The following is a 21,971-nucleotide window of genomic DNA, read 5'->3' on the forward strand; positions in this document are numbered from 1 at the left end:
ATGATTAGTTCTCTGCTGGACCTAATAGACATACATCAGATCTACAGCCTGTCAAAGCAACCACTATCCTTGGGCTTCTTTTTATCTGAGATCCTTCCTGAGCATTATTGGAGATTTATGAAGGATGATCAATCATCTGCAGATGGATAAAGCTGGTAACCTTGTTGGCAAGTTGTACAATTATATCAGCTGTACATGGGATGAGGGAAGTTATGATGAACTTATGGGGAGAAGGCAGGAGAATGAGGTTAAGAGGGAGAGATAAATCAGCCATGATTGAATAGCGGAGTAGATGTGATGTGTCGAATGGCCTAATTCTGCTCCTATCACTTATGACCTTATGAATATGTGTCCCTGCTTGACATTCTTCCAGTGTTTGAAATCATTTATGGTGTTGAAGGCACACCAGAATCATAAGGAGTGTTTTTCAACCAGAACAGCGTAGAGTAGAGTTGGAGCAGATGTTAAAATGCCTTTTCTCCAGTGTTAGTCAACCACCCTGATTTCCAAGTGTGTTAACAGATTTATGGGATGGGTGCTGTATGTGAAGGGATAGGCATTTAAAACATGGCTAATTACATTTGTGAGGCATCAGAATAATTAATCAAGTGCTATATTAATGAATCCAAGAGTCAAGAAAAAAATCTCTTTATGGTCACATGGATAGACTGGTTCTGGTGGTTTGTATTCTCCTTCCCTTCAAAGAGAGAACGAAGAGGCCAATGCATTGAACAAATGTGATGTGATCATCAGATGAACAGGGAACTGCGAGAGCAGGGCATGATATTGTAAATAGATGAGACTGAATACTGGATGGGGGTGGGAGAGATTTACAATAATAATCGTTGCAATAATGTACCCAGAAAACATAAGAGATCAGATCGAGGGACTATATAAGGAAGTTACAGAGTGTGCTACTGTGCTCGCTTTTTTCTGTTTGACGTGCTCATTGATCTACTTGCAGTACTGAATCCTGGACCGTGACCACATTCCTGCTTGTTGTGTATCAGCCTCTAGCTGTATTTTCTAGTTATCACGAATAGGTTTCTTCCTCAGAGTAGCAGACGAGTCTTTTCCATCCCTATCATGGCATCCAATAAAGGATTGTTGAATCCTGGGGCACCCATAGCATATCTGCAATTATTTTTTTGAGTCGTTTATGCTGTATTTCCCACCCCAGACACGTATCAGATGTCAAGTCTGCAATGTGTTATATAGAATAGTGGAGATAAAATCAGATTCTCTGTGTTGCCATCATATTCATTTGGCCAAGAGCCCTGAAATAATATGTTAATATTAAGGCTGGGTCAAAGCGACTCTGGCAAACATTTTTGAAAATACAGTGTTTTGTGCCCCACCCCTTCCACCTGCCCTGTCCCCCAGTTCCCAGCACAATGCAAATACACATCCTAACTAGTAATTTTTGTTTCAATGTGCATGCTTAATTCAGCCCCGTGATACTAATGTGGATTTATTTTTAAATTGCGGCTTTTACTGGACATGAAAGCAGGTATTACATTTATATTTATATTATAAGTAATCACAGGGTGCTGAGTTAAACGATAATTCAGACTATTTTCTATTTGTCAAATCCAAATTTTGTAAGTTGTGGCGGCCCACACAATTATATTACTTGTGCTAGTTAATTGCCCAGTGACAAACATTTAAAGAACTTCACGGATTTTGGGATGCAACCAAGGTGACAGAAAATAAATGTAGAAAACCATGTGATCAAACATGTGAAAGTTGTATTGTATACCTTTCATACCTCAGGATATCATAAAATTATTGTCACAAACAGTTCAAACCTTTGACATATAATCACTGTTTATCTGTAAGGAGTCGCTTCAGACAATTTGAAAACTTTGTCCAGTGGCAATGAACATTGTAATTTGAATCTAGTCCAAAATTTGAGGTAAAACTTTGTGGTGTTCGTATCAGTATATGTGGTTATCTAAGTCCATCCACCTTGATCCATAATGAACCCTCACTGAGTTCTGAGTGAAAATGCTCTTCGGTGTAAAACGTGGATACCTTCAGCAGGATCTCTTTCCACTGGGGAAAAGATTGAGTCTTTTACCCGGCTAAGACAGTACTTTTCCACCGAAGGTCTTAGTGGACTGCAAACTGATGCAGTTACAATTTGTCAAGTATACTTAGAAAACATAGACAATAGGCGCAGGAGTAGACCCTTCGGCCCTTCGAGCCTACTTGTTTGGGATGTCCAGGTAAAGTGCTGAATTTGTGTAAACATACATCAGTATTTTCAGGCTTTTGAGTGATTGATGTAATTGCCATGCTGCCTTCTGCTAGCAAGCTTGAAGCGCTCATTTCAATTTCTCCTAATCAAGTTTCAAGTAGTGACTTTTTTTCAGAATAGGTTGTTTCAGTGTAAAGATTCATATTCCCCTCACCCACGTAGACACAATGGCAGATTACCTTGTTGCTTACATTTTTATTTAATATTGCAAATATCTGTAAATCTAAAACAAAGGCAGGAAGTGCTTGAAACACACAGCATTTGTGAAAGGAGGAACACAGTTAATGCTTCAGTTTGAAGCCCCTCATTAGAACTATGGAGTTGAGAAAGCAAGTTGGATTGAGCTGTACAAAAGATGGGAAATTGGATGGATAACATTGAGAAAATATCTCTGACAGGGCGAGACCAACGTTGCCAAGATGCTTTATCGAGCTGCCTGGATGATAGGTTAACGAGGAGAGTTAGAGAGAAAACAAAAGAACATATTAAACTTGCAAAATGCAAGGCGGACCTGAAATCTATTCTATGTTCGCTCTTCTGGGGAGATGCTAACTGCATTTCGTCGTCTCTGTACTGTACACTGCACAATGACAATAAAGTTTGAATCTGAATCTGAATCTATGGTATTAAAAAAAAATGTAAGCAACAAGAAATTGTAGGTAAGATAATTCTTATCATTGATAAAAGTTACAATGAGGTGGTTGTGCCTAAGGTACAGGCTGAAAGTAAATTGGTGACCATTAGGAAACGATGTAGGCAGAAAGTGCAGGAATCCCCAGGGGTTGTTCCCCTGGTCAACAAGTATGCTCCTTTGGATACTGTTGTGGTGAAGGACCGTTCAGGGTAGAGCAGCAGCAGTCGTCTGACCTGCGGTGTCGGCCATGGCTCTGAGGCACAGCAGAGAAGGGAAAAGTCAGACTGAGCCATATAGGAGACTTGTTAGTTAGAGGCACAGACAGGAGATTCTGTGGCATCAACCGAGACTCCAAGATGGTTTGTTGCCTCCATTGCACTAGGTCCAGCATGTCTCTGAGAAGTTGCACAAAATTCTCATGGGGAGGTCGAGCAGCCGATGACATTGTGCACATTGGCACTGATGATATAGGTAGGAAAAAGGATGAGGTCCTGTGAAGTAAATATATAGAGTTAGACAGAAGATTAAAAAGTAGGACCCCATGGGTAGTAATCTCTGGATCACTCCTGGCGCCAGGTGCTAGTGAGGATGGAAATAGAAAGAAAGGACGGATGAAAGTGTGGTTCAGGAGTTGGGGCAGGGAGCAGGCTTACAGATTTTTCGATCAATGAAGTGTCTTCTGGGACAGAGATGACCTGTACAAGAGGGACGGGTTGCATCTGCACTGGAAGGCGGCTAGTATCCGTGCAGGATAGTTTGCTTGTGCTACTCGGGAGGGTTTAAACCAGAGAGGCAGGGGTGTAGGAACCAGAGTAATAGGTCAGAAATTGGAAGGTAGAAATTCAAAACAGTAAGTCTGAAAGGAAGGACAGGCAGGGGAGGTAAAGGAATATGCTGATGGGCTGTAAATGTTTATTTCAATGCAAGCAGTATTGTGGAGAAATTAGATGAACATAGAACCTGGATTGGTAGATACATAGAAACATAGAAAATAGGTGCAAGAGTAGGCCATTCGGCCCTTCGAGCCTGCACCGCCATTCAATATGATCATGGCTATTCATCCAACTCAGTATCCTGTACCTGCTTTCTCTCCATACCCCCTGATCCCTTTAGCCACAAGGGCCACATCTAACTCCCTCTTAAATATAGCCAATGAACTGGCCTCAACTACCTTCTGTGGCAGAGAATTCCACAGATTCACCACTCTCTGTGTGAAAAATGTTTTTTCTCATCTCGGTCCTAAACGATTTCCCCCTTATCCTTAAACTGTGACCCATTGTTCGGACTTCCCCAACATTAGGACCAATCTTCCTGCATCTAGCCTGTCCAACCCCTTGATGCTTTGGACTATGATGTTGTGGCCATTCTGCAAATGTGGGGGGGCGGGGGGGATGGGTGGGGGGGGGGGGGGGGGGGGGGGGGGGGGGGGGGGCATGACTGGCAGCTCAATGTTCCAGCATTTCGATGTTTCAGATGGGATCAAGGGGGAGGAGAAAGAGGTGGAGGAGTTGCACAGCTAATCAGGGAGACTGTCATAATGGTGAACATACTGGATGGTTCATTTGTTGAGATGGTAACGGTGATTCGTAGAAATAAGAAAAGTGCAAACACTCTAATGGGATTGTACTACAAGTCCCCTGATAGTGAGAAGCAACAGAGAAGTAGACAGATTACCCAAAGCTGCCAATGCAACAGGGTTGTCTTAGGGGGTGATTTTAACTTTCCGAATATTGACTGAGATATGGCCTGTGTTAAAGGCTTATTCAGGCCATATTCAGAATTTATCAAGTGTATCCTGAGGGTTTCTTGAAATAGTATATGGATAGTCCAAGCCGAAAGGGAACATATTGGACCATGTGTTGTGAAATGGGCCTGGCCAGGTGACCGGTGTTTCAGTGGAAGAGTATTTTTGAGGATTGTAATCACAATTGCATAAGTTTTAAGATAGTTTTGAATAGGGAGGTAATTGAGGCAGATAGAATAACAATATTTAATAAACATTTAGACAGCCACATGGTTAGGGAAGATTTAAAGGGATGTTAGCCAAACGTAAGCAAACTAGTTTAGATGGGACATAGGGTCTGTTTCCATGGCCGTAGGGTCTGTTTCCATGCAATGAGCCATTTGATTAGTAAGGGTGTCATGCGTTATGGGGAGAAGGCAGGAGAATGGGGTTGAGGGGGAAAGATAAATCAGCCATGATTGAATGGCGGAATAAGCTCGATAGGCCAAATGGCCTACTTCTGCTCCTGTGACTTATGAACATGACTCTCTGAATGCCGGAAATGCCTAGCAGATGAGAGCGTATGGGAAGAGGCACATTGAGTTAATAATACACATCGAAAACCTTGCAGCAGGAATGTTTGTTTCCTGATACAAACATAACAAAGTGAGTTATCTAAAATTGTTGAATTCAATATTGGTCCAGAAAGCTGCAAAGTGCCTGTATGGAAGATGAAATATTAAGATTTTAAAAATCAAGTCTGCAATTTATCCCATCTGATAAAGCATAAAAATAAGTTTAATTTGACACGTAATTCACTTTCATATCTTCAGTATTCAAAGTTATGGCCATTTTCATACTTGGAAATTAGCATCTTGTTCCCTATTGCTTTTCCATTGACTTAACACAAAAGCTGTGATCGAGGACAGTCAAAAGCCCATAACTTTCTTAAAAATTAAGAGAACCGAATGAAATTTTCAGTTATTATAGATTGAAGCATTCTGAAACAAATATAAAACATCTTTCATGGATGACCTGAAAGCATATAATTAGTTAATTACCTAATTGTAGCTAATTACAAAATTGACCGTTGTGACTGCCTTGAAAATTCAAAAATGTGATATTCTCAAGATCAGAACTTTAATGTTGTATTATTTGCTGTAGGTACGTAACAGATAGGTAAATAAATTACAATTTCTAGCAATAGACCAAGTCTTTATGGAGAAGATCAGTTGCTAGCTGGTACATTGTCATATCATAATCAGTAGCATCATCATACTCCTCAGATTGTAACCAATATGCAACTCTGTGCACCTTGTTTTTCCTCAACTTTTCCATTTTGGCATTGTAAACTACAGGCTTTTGCTCTTCAAACTATGCACGACATGCCTTTCTGCCCACTACTTTCCCATTAAAAATGTCCTGTAGATTCCATTTCTTAAGAAAAGGATAAGTTTTTTAAATGGCCTAAGTATCCAAATAACAAAACTAATCCCATTCACACAAGAATTCACAATATAACATGATTTTTAAATCTCACTGTCATGAATTTATATGCCAGATGGAAGGAATTTAATGTTTAATTCCCATAAATTAATCCAGAAACATCCACTCAAAATATAATCAAAATTATTGTTTTTTGCACGATACATGTGACTCAAACTGTAGTGAATATATAGTCTAAAAATAATGATCATGGAGAGAGAAGAACACAAAATATAGATAATTTAGACAGCTTATGACATGATTGTCTAAAAAAATGGGCATTTTAATCATCTTGCTTCTGGAACACGATCGATTGGAATGTTGCATTTGCGGTGAATTTGAACCCATATCGGCAGGAAAGACACTGGCGGTTCGTATGGGGCCCAAATAACATTTTTGCAACGTAAAATTAGATAAAAGCCATCCCAAGAAGCAAGATTATATGTAAAACAGACGACTTGCCTCTTGTTTTTTCCCGTTCTTGCGATCCATCACGTTGTAGGCGTTGACGTCGTTAGAAGTCGCTTTTTATTTTAGATTAATTATTAAATTGTTTAGCGAATTAAAAAAAAAAAAAAAAAAAAAAAATCGGTAACGGAAGTCCGATCGATTTTTCTTCAGCAGCTAGCAGCCCGAGGAAATCCGCCTCCGACGGGCAATACAAACCTGGATTTTAATCCCGCCCCCTCCCCCCCCCTCAAAGGTGCCAAAGTTGCGCACACAGCCAGTGGCAGAACTGCAGCGCCGCTGAAGGTAAGTTTTGTAACATCGCTACTTTATTGGAATTGTGTGAGAGACAATGGATGGGGGGGGGGGGGGGGGGGGTCATAATGAGTGTGTTGTGGAGGATTAAAGTGACAGGCAACTGACTCATTCTGCTGCAGTGTTATTCATCTGCAATATTAACTTAGCTCTGCTCTCTCTCTGTCTCTCTGTCTCTGTCTCTCTGTCTCTGTCTCTCTGTCTCTGTCTCTCTGTCTCTCTGTCTCTCTGTCTCTGTCTCTCTGTCTCTCTGTCTCTCTCTGTCTCTCTGTCTCTCTCTCTGTCTCTCTCTGTCTCTCTCTGTCTCTCTCTGTCTCTCTCTTCCAGCATTCTTTATTATCCAAGGAATTGTGGGAAACTAGAGAGGAAATTGCGGGAGCCCTGGTTGAAATTTACGAGTACTCCTTAAATACAGGAGAGGTGCTGGAAGACTGGAGGGTGGCAAATGTTCTGCCTCTTTTCAAAAAGGGCTGCAGGAAAAATGCTGGAAACTATAGGCCAGTGAGCTTAACAGTTCTGTGGTTGTTAAGTTACTGGAGAGTATTCTGAGTGATAGGATATACAGGCATTTGGATGGGCAAGGGCTGATTATGGATAGTCAGCATGGTTTTCTATGTGGGAGGTCGTGTCTCACAAATCACATTTTTTTTTTGAAGTCGTGACCAAATAGGTTGATGAGGGCAGAGCTGTAGGTTTTGTGTAAGGCGTTCGACAAGGTTCCGCAGGGTAGGCTGCTCTGGAAGATAAGCTTGCATGGGATCCAAGGAGAGATAGCTGAGTGGATAGCTTATTGGCTTCATGGAAGGAAGCAGAGGGTAATGGTGGAAGGTTGCTTCTCAGACTGGATGCCTGTGAATAGTGATGTGCCTCAGGGTTCGGTGCTGGGCCTGTTACTGTTTGTCATCTACATCAATGATTTGGATGAGAACATGCAGGGCAATATTAGCAAGTTGGCTGATGATACAAAAGTTAATGGTTTTGCAGATAGTGAAGATGGTTATGAATGATTGCAGCAGGATCTGGATCGATTGGCCAGATGGGCGGAGGAATGGTTGATGAAATTTAATACAGAGAATTATGAGGTGTTGCATTTTGGGATGTCGAACATGGGCAGGACCTACACAGTAAATGGTAGGCCTCTGGGTAGTGTTGTAGACCAGAGGGATCTAAGAATACAGGTGCATGGTTCCTTGAAGGTCGAGTCACAGGTAGATAAGGTTGTCAAAAAGCTGTAGGCACTTTGTCCTTCATCAGTCAGAGTATTGAGTATAGAAATTGGGAGGTCATGTTGCAGTTGTATAAGATGTTAGTGAGAGTGCATTTAGAATATTGTGTTCATTTCTGGGCACCATGTTGTAGGAAAGATATTGTCAAGCTTGAAAGAGTTCAGAAAAGATTTACGAGGATGTTGCCAGGACTAGAGTGTGTGAGCTATAGGGAGAGGAGTTGGGTCTCTATTCCATGGAGCGCAGGAGGATGAGAGGAGATCTTATAGAGCTATACAAAATCATGAGAGGAATAGATCGGGTAGATGCACAGAGTGTTTTGCCCAGAGTAGGGGAATCGAGGGCCAAAGGTCGTAAGTTGAAGGTGAAGGGGAAAAGATTTAATAGGAATCCGAGGGGTAATATTTTCACACAAAGGGTGGTGGGTATATGGAACAAGCTGCCAGAGGAGATAGTTGAAGCTGGGGCTATCCCATTGTTTAAGAAACAGTTAGACAGGTACATGGATAGGACAAGTTTGGAGGGATACGGACCAAGTGGGACTAGTGTAGCTGGGACGTTGTTGGCCGGTGTGGGCGAGTTGGGCTGAAGGTCCTGTTTCCACACTGTATCACTCTATGAATCACTATGAGTTAGCAAAAGATCAGACCTGCATTTCACATCATTTAAACACCCCATGACTTTATTTCTCTTCAACCACCCCATGAATCTATCAATGAGACATCCCCTTAAACAATGTATAACATACCAACCCTGCACCACCTTATCAGAGATATTCTCTTTGCCCTGTTCATTCTTCTTCCATCCATTCTGCAACTTACAAATAAATAGTTTTCTTATTTTCTATGTTGCTATCAACCTCCCAAAATGCAGCACCTCGCGCTTGTTCGGTCATTAGGCCAGAGGTAAGGAAGAGCATTGAATATGTGACAGGAAGTCATGATGCAGCTCTGCAGGACTTTAGAGGCCGCAATAGAAACATATAAAATTATAAAAGGACTGGACAAGCTAGATGCAGGAAAAAATGTTCCCAATGTTGGGGGTGTCCAGAACCAGGGGCCTCAGCCTATGAATAAAGGGGAGGCCATTTAAAACTGAGATGAGAAAAAAAACTTTTTCACCCAGAGAGTTGTGAATTTGTGGAATTCTCTGCCACAGAAGGCAGTAGAGGCCAATTCACTGGATGAATTTGAAAGAGAGTTAGGTACAGCTCGGGGTTAGCGGAATCAAGGGGTATGGGGAGAAGGCAGGCACGGGTTACTGATTGGGGATGATCAGCCATGATCACAATGAATGGCGGTGCTGGCTCTATTTCATGTTTCAATTTCCCAATTCTAACGAAGGACCTTTGAACAGAAACATTAACACTCTCTTTTCAGAGAGGCTGCCTGATTTGTTGGGTGTTTCCAGTTCCCTCTGTTCTTGTATTATGTTGTTTACTTTGCAGTAACAAAAATAAAAGTTCGGTTCTTTGCATTTTTTAAGAGGAAAGCTGTAACCCAATGGTTGAAACGTTTCGAGAAGCATTTTGCACAAAATAGTGCATTACAGTTGCTATTTATAGCGTTTTTTGGAAGACTAAAAGTCTACCAAAAACACCTATTACAAGTAACAAATGCTGCAGGGCAATTGATAGGAAGCTTGAACAGATATAAGTCATCCCAGTCCAATTCTGCTCCACTAATTCCTGTTAGAACAAGCATCTTACCATGACACACCGTTTGGATCACTTCCAGGATGTGCATTTTAGAAAGGGCACACTGTACATGCCTTGTAAATTTAGGCTGCAAACAATTAACATTTTTCATGCTATTGATTTTTACATATTTTGAAGTAAGTCTGTTCACCAAGCATCAAAAGTTAGTCAATATAAACCTGCTGCCGGTCATATGACACCTGGTGAAACTACCTCTACTGGTTCTTTGATTCACTAAATTATTTAACTTCCCATGGCACAGATCTTAACATAAATTGATATTATTTTGTTAATAAAAGTTTTGTTTAAATTAGTTTTTATGTACTTCAGAATTGAATATTAAATTGAATACAATTTGGTTTACCATGGCTTGTCTATGTGTCAGAGTTGGTATAAAGCAAAAAGGTATTTTGAGTCCAAAGCACAGGCAAGCAGAGCTGATTGAGAAGGCATGGACCAATTTCTCCCTTGGGCGAAATGCGCAGAACTCTGTTAACATTTTAGTATTTCTTGAATTTCCACAAAATACTAAAAGCTCGGACAATGTCTCCCTCGTTTTGTTTATCTTTCAACACATGAACAATTCTCAATTGACTAGTCCATCAGTAAATTTGACATTTGGGGCTTTGGTGTGTGTTCCCATAATTGGCACGTATAATCTAATCACAAATAAATAGCCCTATGTTCAATGGTTGGAAAACAAACATAACCTCTTCCAAATGGTGACAACTAGATCCCATTTCATCTTTGCTCTACTTCATCTAGAGGTTGTTGGTGTGCAAGACTGTTGATATCTCTTTACATTGTAAGACACAAAGGTGCCATTTTGGGTCAGGACCCTTCTTCAGATTACTCGTAGTGGTTGGGGGGGGGGGAGTTGGAATAGTGGAAAGGCAGGGCTAAGCCCTGGAAGTGATAGGTTTATACAGGTGAGGTAGGGTTTTGATAGGCAGATGTTTGGACAAAGACCAGAGATGAAAAGGCAAACGGTGTTGAGATAAAAATGGAAGCATTGCAAATTGTGAAGCTAGAGGAATAAATTAATGTTGGTGGAAGGAGAGGCGGAGGGGTGAAATAGGTTCAAGTCCAGGTGGGTCACGGGTGTGCCAATACACCATCTGTTCATTTCCCACCATAGATGGTGCCTGACCCACTGAGTTCCTCCAGCAGTATTTTTTTTTTTGCAAGTATTGGTATGTTTACGGAATATATTTGGAGTAATAATGAATGGCTGCAAAACCTACCTTACTAAATACCATTATAACAATGTAATTTCATATTGCTAGTAGTAAACTTGGAATATATTAATTGTTTAGTAGTTACGTGACCCCCGAGCTTTTCTCAGGTCGGGATGAGTTCCCTCCGCCACGGGTACCATGTAATCCTGTGCTACCTGCTCCATGGTCGGATAGTCGGCGACTAAACTCTCCCCCAGCAGGACCAAAAAAAAGACCTGTCAAAGGGCGGATGAGCTCCTAGCGAGACAACGGCTATCCACACTTCAGTATAAGTTACGATCACTGTCGTGCATAGCATTGTAAGGAATGCCCATCGGAAACCTGCACCACTGCATCGCTAATGTTTTCAACAATTTAATAATTAATAATAAATTAAGATAGACACTGTTTTAATTTAAGATTTCCAGCATATGCAGTTTTTAGATTTTCATATATCAATAACTTATTATATAATAAAATCAACGTGGAAAATCGCTGAATATAAATACATTGGCATTATGAACTGAATTCTTAATGAAATATGTACAAATCAAGCAATGTACATAAACTTGTGAAAATTGTTATTTGCTTACAACATGACAACTGCAATTTTATTAGTGAATTTGAGAGGAAGAACTTGTTATAAGCATATAATGTCATAGGATGTAATGGATGTCATAGGAGCAGAATTAGGCCATTCGGCTCATCATGTCTACTCCGCCATTCAATCACGGCTGATCTATTTCTCCTAACCCCAATCTCCTGCATTTTCCCCATTATCCTTGACACCCGTATCACAGTGCGACGGACGGTCTTCTCCATTCTTCCGTTATTCCAGAAGCCTGTGTGCTAATTTTAGTGTTGCAGTACATTTTCAAACCTTTTTTTACCGGACAGAAAAACGATTCCCCTAAATGTATACTCTTGAATATTAAATCTATATAATAAATCAAGAGCATTATGATAACTCACTGACTGGTTCTAAAGCATAATGGCAGAAAATCAGTATAAAATGTTTCAATTAGGTATTTTACAAATATTCACTGTTAATATAAAGAGCTTTCTCAATTTTACATCAAAATATTATAGGTCAGGATTTAAAGGATATGGTTGGCCTATACGAAAATCAAGGGTGTTCAAATGGATAATTTTGCTAATTAGGTCCAGTAGCAGATTATTTAAATAATAAGTGTAGTTAAAACCAAATTATTTCATTTTTAGTTTTGAAACAAATAATCCAAAAAATAAAAATCATTTTTGGAATGAGCAAAACACAAAGGGCTGGAGGAACTCAGCGGGTCAGGCAGCATCTGTTTGTGCTGAGTTCCTCCAGCACTTTGTGTTTTGCTCAATAACCTAACATCTGCAGTTTCCTGTGACTACACTTTTGAGAATGATTTGGTGTGTGTGAACAGTATTATAAGAGATCTGTAGAAATGGGTTTGAACAACTTAATGGGAGATTTGCAGTACCATATTAATGTCATGCTCAGAAGTATTGGCTTGATGACAAGTAGATGAATTGATTACAATTTGTTAAAAAATCGATTGGCACAGCCCTGTATGAAAGATTATTAAGCACGGGTGAAGTGTGAGGATTTCTTTGCCTGGGCAGCTGTTTTATAAATCCACAGAGGAATAAAACTATTATCCAATGTTTGAATTTGCGTAGTTAGTTTCATCATGGTAATTTTTCTTTCATTTAAATTTGATTGCAACAGTCTCTATACTGGGAGTCTGATTTGTAAATCAGTTTGAGTACACAAAGAAATCACTGCTGGTTATTTTCAATTTTATGAAATTGACAAGAGAACAAATGGGAATTAATTGTATTTTTAATAACTTGGAGATATTACTCAAATTCTGTGTTTCACAGTTCTTCTCTTGTTGTTGTAAATCTGATAATAGTTATACATACAGCTGCAACCATCCATAAAGTGGTTGAAAGCACGGTGACTGTTCCAAAATGAACATTAAAGGTAGTCAGCCATTTTATGCACAGTCAGGCCTATAGGGAACAAATCTTTTTTTTTTTTTGCAGATTCAGTACTCTAAGGTTTATTTGGCATCTGCTTAGGAATTACTGAAGTGTATTTTAACAGTAAACTGGTGTTACGTTTGCAGCAATGTGGTACCTGTGTTATATGAAAAGTTGATCAGTTTGTATAAGTAATGCAAACAGCGCCATTATGAAAAATCTTTAAAATTTTTCTCTTGGCAATAATATCCACCTGAAAAACAAAGTTGTGCAGCATCAGAAGCTGGTGCATACAAATATTTGCATCTATTAACCCAATAGCAGTTATTTCTTCCTTCGTGTGTGGATATTCTTGCAGCTAACACAGCATCTGTTAACAGATGGCAATGAAATGCGCATTAACATTTACATCTGAGTGCTCCATACTCATCAGGTCTGTGAAGCTTTGCCTCATACAGATAGTTTGAAATATTGGTAAACATTTATTTTAACTTCTGTCAAATATTTTTATATTGACAGAGGGTATGTATGGAGAATACATTTTTACTGTTTGAAAATGGAAATGACAGTGTTAATTAAAAATTTATTGAAAGTTCTGCTTGAATAAAAAAAGATCTGTATTATATTTATAAAACAACCGGTAACAAGTTCACTGCAAAATTAGTCATGCACTATTGCTGCAATATCCTTCATATTTAGCTTGCCACAATTGTGCAATTTGTAGATTTACCACAGCATGCTTTGTTTAAGTTTTGTGTAGTGATCTCCTATACTCTGGTTTGTATCACGAATAGGAATGTACTGCTGGAGAAGACAGTTATAAAATTAGAATTACAATTGAGTCTTTCTTCCAAAACATCTAATTGAGCATTAATGTATTCTCGCTATCGTTGATGGTTGATTCTGAAACTCCAGCAAAGCAGTGAGTGAATATTTAGTGGTCTTTGGTCAAGTTCAATTCACAAAAATATCTGAATGATGTTTCTGCTTTTTCCTTTATGCAGGGTCTACTATCTGAAATACTCAGAAAGGAAGAGGACCCCAAGATTGCCTCACAGTCTTTGTTGGTCAATTTGAGAGCAATGCAGAATTTTCTAAACCTGCCTGAAGCAGAAAGGGACCGTATTTACCAGGATGAAAGGGAGAGAAGCCTCAATGCAGCCTCAGGGATTGGAACTGCACCTTTGATAAGTTCTCCTAACCGTACCCAACAGGTAACCACTAAATGCATTTCGTTGTCTCTGTACTGTACACTGACAATGACAATTAAAATTGAATCTGAATCTGAATCTAAATAACAACTCCCAATTTAATGTATTTTCTGAAGCTGCTGTGTGATTAAATGAATGTCATTTATTTAAAAAATACTTAATTTTGAGTTGTTGTGAACTTTTTTTTAATTTGGCATTTGGTTCAGACTATCCAATATCAAATAATATAATTTTTTTGTCAGATTATTTACTCATATGTCATATTTTACACAATTTTAAAAAATATTAAAAGGAAGGCTTTCATAAATGTAACTGTTTTTGGTTATCCATTGTGCGGAATTTTCTGATTCTTTGCTCCAAAGGTTGAATCTTAGTCAATCCGAGAAAAGGTTTGTAAAGGCATGGAATTCAAGGTTTAGGTTTATTATTGTCACATGTACCGTGGTACAGTGAAAAGATTTGTTGTGCATGCTGACCAGGCAGATCATATAATACCACACATCAATAAAATCATCAAACTTGAGTGCAATATCGGTGGAGTGTCGTGTGTGGAATATAGTTCGCAGCATTGTAGCACTTCAGCTTCATAAACTAAGTCCAATGCCAACAATAAGGTAGAGGTGAATCGAACAGTACCTTATTTGCAAAATTTTATATTTTTTGATGATTACTTTAATGGCCATATAACGAGGAATGCACAAACTTGATCTGCTAATCTCCATGTGCTGATCTCTCTGATCCATGCTCTCACTGCACAAATCTCTGCTTTGTAGACAGACCGGTGACACATTTGCTCCTATTACTTTCTGCATTAGGAAAAAAAAATAGAAATTGATCATTTTGGAATAGAAATGTGTCCACAGTTAATGCCCTAAAAATTTAAGTCAATGTAAACTGAAGTTTGAAAGTGAAATACAGTGCAAATATAATCATTACTATATATGAATACGGGACATTTTAAATGTGATTTTTACCCCATAGTTTTCGACCTCTGAACCAAACACAAATGGCTTCCCACTCTACTGACAGTGAGCTCACAAAGCACATTTTGCAAATGCTCAGCCCATTTATTGTTGATCCATTGCACCAAGCCACCCACACTGTGATCCAGACAACACCAACAGTCTAAATCCAGGGAGAGCACTGGCTAACAATACAGAATTGATTTCACAGTGGAAAGCAGAGGATGGTGGTGGAAGGTTATTTTTCAGACTGGGGCCCTGTCATTAGTGGTGTGCCTCAGTGATTGGTGCTGGGCCCATTGTGGTTTGTCATCTATATAAATGATTTGGGTGAGAAAGTGCAAGGCATTATTAGAAAATTTAGTTCCTTTTGGACAATTGGAGATTAGATGAGGATCTACTCATACAGGATTTCATGAATATACAGGCAAATACATTTGAAATCAATGCATAGACTCATGAAGTTCATCGTCTTGAGAAGAAGAGTAGAAAACGAATACTAAAAATATAATTAGTTATCTTGGTGTATGAGCTTATATTTTTTTCAATTGCCCACAATGCACACATCATTTCTTTAAGTCCACGGGGAATTGTTTTAACAAGTTGAGCAAAGGAAAAGAAGTGGGATCAAATCTTGCCATCCTTATTAAAATGGCTTGCTGTGATTTTTAAATGTTGCCTGATGGGTTTTTTTCAGGGGACCATCTACTCAATGTCATAAAGAGCAGACTTTCAGCCATTATTTTTTTTGAAATCATATAGTTATACGTTGGAAGAAATCCACTGTCCTAGAGCCATCATACAATGCATTATTTTATGACTTTGTTAATAATGATGCCAATGTTTATGCTACAAAAATGTTTGAGATACTCTTGGATAAATGGCAGTCTCAATGTCCAACCCACAAGTAGTCCACATGCGTGTCATCCAGAAAGCATAATCAATGCACATGAAGTTTTATGTTTGCGATTGATGTTCTGAATTTTTTTTAAAGATTCAATAAGATTCCTGAAATTATTTATTAGGTTGAATAAAGTTGAATTAATACTAAGTTGGAACGTTATCCGTGATGTACCTTAGTGAACAAATTCTAGTACCACAGGAATATATCTGTCCCTCTGTCTTTGTATTTCAACTTATTTCCCATTGTACATTATTAACTCAGATTAAAACTTTATCTAGGTCAAAACATCGTCCATTACAACTGAGTGGAATGGTAAAATGGAAGGCTGTGCATTTAATATTAATGCTTCCATTTACGATGAGATTCAGCAGGAAATGAAGAGGGCCAAAGTGTCCCAAGCACTATTTGCTAAGGTTGCAGCAACAAAGAGCCAGGTAAGGAATTCTTGCATTGCACAGATATTTTTGATATAGAAAGACTAATTGGTCAAGATATGCATCCTGTAACATACAGTTGTTTAGTTTGCAATCATTTATCAGCAGGAAAGGCTCAATGTAAAGGATCTGGAAATTAGTTATACCAAGTAGATCTGCCCTTTTTATAGATCACAGTAGTATATCAAATTGGTTTAATTTCATTATTATGCTTTTATACTATTACCAGTAATTTTCTTATGACTTTGAACTTTGATATAATAGTTGATGATGTACAGATCTTTCATTATTTTGCATGATTTTTTCCTGATTCCTATTGTGACAGAAGTAGACTTGCTTCTGAGAAGAATTAATGTTTTTATTACATGGTTTTGTTAGATGCCTTTCTGATTTATTGACATCAATAAGCTGAGTTGAATTGTGTTCATCTATAGTTAGACCATTCATTTCGGTAGGCATGATGAATTTACTGAGGATGTCAGTTTCTTCCAGTGGTCTCATCCATAGCTTCAGACTTGTGAGATTTTGGTAAATGTTGAAGAATAACTGATGACACTCTTTTTTCCCTTTATATTTTCCCACTTACATGTAGGTATTCAGTGTACACGAGTGTCTGCGAGGCTCAATTGGTGGCATTCTCCACTTTCATTTAGGACTTGGGCTTGCAATTAATATGACACAAGCACAATTTTGCTGCAGAGCTGCCTCCTTCCTGTCTTTGGGAATATTTATATTCCCAAAAGTTCTTGCTTATTCAATTGGATGTAAAAGTTTGAGTTTAGTTTTTTTGTCAAGTATACCGAGGTACAGTGAAAAGCTTTTGTTGCGTACTAACCAGTCAGCAGAAAGATAATATATGATTACAATCGTGCCATCCACAGTGTACAGATACATGATAAAGGAAATAACATGAACAGCCTTTAGTGTAAAGAAAAAGCCAGTAAAGTCTGATCAAAGATAGTCCGAGGGTCTCCAAGTAGGTGGATCTGCACTCTAGTTGTTAATAGGATGATTCAGTTGTCTGAGACGTCTGATTTCAGTTGGTGGAGCGCGTCTCCAACTACAAATTCCTCGGGGTACACATCTCGAAGGATCTGTCCTGGTCCCTCAACACCTCCAAGCTGATCAAAAAGGCGCAGGAGCGCCTTTACTTCCTGAGGAAGCTCAAGAAAGCTCACCTGTCCCCTCAAATCCTGGCCAACTTTTACCGCTGTACCATCGAAAGTATCCTGACCACCTGATTCACGGTATGGTACAGCAGTTGCACCACAGCGGACAGGAAGGCACTACAACGGGTGGTGAAAACCGCTCAGTACATCATCGGTGCCCCGCTCCCTGCCATGGATGCCCTCCACCAAAAACGGTGTCTGAGACGGGCCGGGAAGATCATCAAAGGCCCCTCCCACCCCAACCATGGACTGTTTCCCCTCCTCCCATTAGGGAGGCGGTACAGGAGCCTCAGGTCTCGTACTAGTAGGATGAGGAACAGCTTCTACAACAACACTATCACATTGCTGAACTCGGAGTCCCGCCGATAGATTTCTCCAGTCTCTCGGTCCACATTGTTTGCTTATTCTGTATTTTTTATTTCTATATTGCACTATTACTATGGAGTGACGCTAAACTGCATTTCGTTGTACCCATACTTGTATCTGCAATGACAATAAAGTTGAATTGAATTGAATTGATAACAGCTGGGTAGAAATTGTCACTAAATCTGGAGGTGTGCATTTTCACACAGGAAATTGGAAGTTGCCCTGACTCTATGAGCCAGGAATGGCCATTCAGATCCTCATTCTTTCACTGTTATTCATTGAAATTGTGGCTGACCTGAGTGCCTCTTTACTATACCAATCCTATATCCTTCTAATTCTTACCTTGACTTGAATATCTTAAAGATATTCTTATTCTTAACTTGAATGTACTTGGTGATTGAGCTTCCTCAGTCCTTTGGGAATATTTCAAATAAGCCTTTCCCTTCCATCACAGCGAGGAGGAGATGCGCTGTGATGGATGTTTGTGTAAATTGTGTTGTGTCTTGGTTCTTTCTTGTGTGTATGACTGCAGAAACAACATTTTGTTTGAACCTCAATGGGGTTCAAATGACAAATAAATTGTATTGTTGTATTGTATTTAGGGTCAAGAATTGCAAAGATTCATACCTTCTGAGTGAATTATTTTACAACATCTTGGGCCTGAACCTTAATCCTGTAATCCTGGTTCTAGATAGCCAATCAGTGGGAACATTTTCCCTGGATCAAACCTGTCAAATGCCCTAACAATGTGTATATTTCAATAAGATCATATTTTATTCTTCTCAACTCAGGACAGCATAGGCCCAGTTTGCTTAATCTTTCCATCAAAGAATATTGTTTTGGGCTCGATATCGGAGGAGGGATGTGCTGGCATTGGAGAGGGACCAGAGGAGGTTTACGAGAAAGATCCCGGGGATGATTGAGTTAACATGATGAGCATTTGACGGCTCTGGAACTGCACTCGCTGGAGTTTGAAAGGATGAGGGGTGACCTGATTAAAACTTAACGAATAGTGAAAGGCTTGGATAGACTGGATGTGGAGAGAATTTTTCCAGTCAAGGGAGAGTCTAGGACCAAAGGGCACAGCTTCAGAATGAAAGGACGTACCTTTAGTCAGAAGGTGGTGAATCTGTGAAATTTATTGCCACAAACGGCTGTGAAGACAGTCATTTAGTATTTTTAGTGAGATTGCAGGTTCGTGATTAGTAAATGTGTCAAAGGTTATGGGGAGACGGCAGGAAATGGGGTTGAGATGGAAAGATAGATCAGCTATGATTGAATGGTGGAGTAGACTTAATGGGTCGAATGGCTTAATTGTGCTCCTTTGACATGGATTTATGAACTTATTCCCATCTCAGGAACCTGATTAATATTGGTTGCACCCCCCTTTGACGTACTTGCCTTTTCTTAGTTACGAATAGCAGTCCAATACACGATGTTTCTCATGCAGTCACACCAGGCACCTATATAATTTCAGTCAAACCTCTTGTTCTTAAATTCCTACATCTTAACTTTCAGTGATTCTCACAAAAGGAAAGCCAGATCCCACTAAACACCAACACCGTTTCAATCTCACCATTTGAAGACAATTAAAAAATATATATATTTTTGCCAAAGTGAATGATTTCCTGTTTTTTCCTGCATTATATTCAGCATGCAATGTCGTTCGTCATTCACATAACTTGTCTGTATTCCCCTGAAGCCTCTCCCCATCCTCCTCACAACTCACATTGCTGCTCAGCTTTCTATCATCAACAAACTTGGATATAATACAGTTGGCCCCTTCATCCAGATCATTGATATAGATTATGGACAGCTGGGTCCCCACCATTGATCCCCTTGGCATCTTGCCATGCATAACTCCTGACCCAAAGACAAAGTCTTTATTCCCACTCTCTGTTTTCTGTCTGCAGCATCTTCTGTATACACCAGAAGTTAACCCCAGTCCAATGTGTTTTAATTTTATATAATAACTTCTTTCATTTACTTATTAAATGTCTTCTGAAAGTTCAAGCGATGCTCTAAAAGTAGACTGACTTCCCCTTTATCTATTCTGCTGGTTACAACCGGAAAAATCTCCAACAGATTTATCAGCCATTACTTCCCTTTTATAACTCCATGTTAACTCTGCACTGTTCTATTGTTATTATTATTATTATTATTATTATTATTATTATTTCTGTGCTGTCTTTTACCATATAAGTATAGAAATATAGGAAATGGAAGCAGGAAAAGGCCAATCAGTCCTTTTGAGCGTATTTCACCATTTGGTGCAATATGGCCGATCTCTCTTAGACTACTTGATATTTTTTGTGGCTACATATTTGTTTATCTCCTCATATGTCCAGGTGCTTTCTCCAGTAGAAAATTCCATAGATTCCCCACTCTCCAAGTGAAAAAGTGTCTCCTCATCTCAGTCTTGAATATATTACACCACATCCTGAGATTGTGCCCCCTTGTTTAGTTTAGTTTAGTTTAGAGATATAGCATGGAAACAGGCCCTTCGGCCACCGGGCCTGTGCCGACCAGCGATCTCCGCACACTAACCCAATCCTACACAACACTAGTTCAGGCAGAACCTCCTTCCTGCCTCCACTCTGTTTCATCATGTCAGAATTTTCAATGAAATCCACTCATGTGTTCATTAACAGATTACAACATTTTCCCTGTACCAGTGTCAACCTAAAGAGCCTTTTGTTCTCTCATATAGTTATAGAACATGGAAACTGATCCTGTGGTCCAACTTGTCCGTACCGACCAATGTATCTTTCCGTACTGTGTAGGAGAGAACTGCAGATGTTGGTTTAAATCAAAGGTAGATACAAAATGCTGCAATAACTCAGCGGGATAGGCAGCATCTCTGGAGAGAAGGATGGACCCGAATTGTCTACAATTCCTTCTCTCCAGCGATGCTGCCTGTCCCGCTGAGTTACTCCAGCATTTTGTGTCTACCTTTCCGTATTCATCCTATTTGCCCACATTTTACCCAAACCCCTCTATAAACTTATCAATGAACCTGTTCATATATCTTTTAACCATTGCAATTATACCTACCTCTACCTCTTCCACTGGCAGCTCGTTTCAAGAACCCACCTTCCACTGTGTAGAATACTTGCTCCTCAATTACCTTTTAAATCTTTCCCCATAGCTTAAACCTATATCCTGTAATTTAATTCTCTCCTAACCTGACATTTCACCTTACCTCTCATGATTTTCTAACCTTCAAGGTCACTCATCAGCCTCCTTTGCTGCAGGGGAAATAGTCCCAACCTATCCAGTCCCCTTTGACTCAAGTCCCCCAGTTCCAATAAAATCGTTATGAATCTTTTCTGTGCCCCCTCTACTTATTCTCATCCTCTTCATATTTTGGTAATCAGAACTCCACATGATATTTCAGGTCTGGTCTACCAATGTCTTGCACAGCTGTAATTTGGAAAGATGATTACCTGTGCATCCAAAACTTCGAATGCAAATTTTCAGGTACTGAAGATCTATCTGTTTTCTGTCCCATAATATATATTTTTAAACTGAATCTAGTTCCTTTTAGTTTCTCGTTCACTATGGGGCATGGTGCTCTCCAATATTTCCTGCAGCTTCGTGTGGCTTCTGAGAAGGAAGACACAAATTGTTGAATGATTTCTCTTCCATTTCCTTATTCTCCAATATAATTTATCCTGTGTCAGGCTGTAAGGGGCTCACATTAACTTTTGCTAATCTTTTCCTTTTTGCATATCCTAAGAGGCTTTTACTGTCTGGTTTCATATTTCTCACTAGATTAATCTCGTATTCTACTTTCCCTTTATCATATAAACATTTTGGTGCTCATTTTGCCAAATTCTGAAGTGTTGTGAACAATATTCCTCCTTCACCCAAGGACACCAAAAATAGTTTAGCTGGGGTGATGCTTCTTTGGGTCTTTCTAATTGGCAGCTAATTTTTCCTGCA

At 39.3% G+C, this 21,971-nt stretch overlaps 1 protein-coding gene across 9 annotated transcripts in view; it reads left to right on the forward strand.

Moving 5' to 3' along the window:
• The window catches only part of LOC129709864 (DNA-binding protein SATB1-like), a 167,891-nt gene that overhangs the window by 76,233 nt on the left and 69,687 nt on the right, over positions 1-21,971 (forward strand). For all 9 annotated transcript variants that reach the window (XM_055656500.1, XM_055656526.1, XM_055656556.1 and 6 more), the window contains 2 exons: positions 13,985-14,194; positions 16,336-16,491. In XM_055656500.1, the coding sequence (XP_055512475.1) occupies positions 13,985-14,194; positions 16,336-16,491 (366 nt within the window). The remainder of the gene's footprint in view (positions 1-13,984; positions 14,195-16,335; positions 16,492-21,971) is intronic.

The sequence above is a fragment of the Leucoraja erinacea genome, chromosome 2 (genome assembly GCF_028641065.1).
Source record: "Leucoraja erinacea ecotype New England chromosome 2, Leri_hhj_1, whole genome shotgun sequence".
Taxonomy (NCBI): Eukaryota; Metazoa; Chordata; class Chondrichthyes; order Rajiformes; family Rajidae; genus Leucoraja; species Leucoraja erinaceus.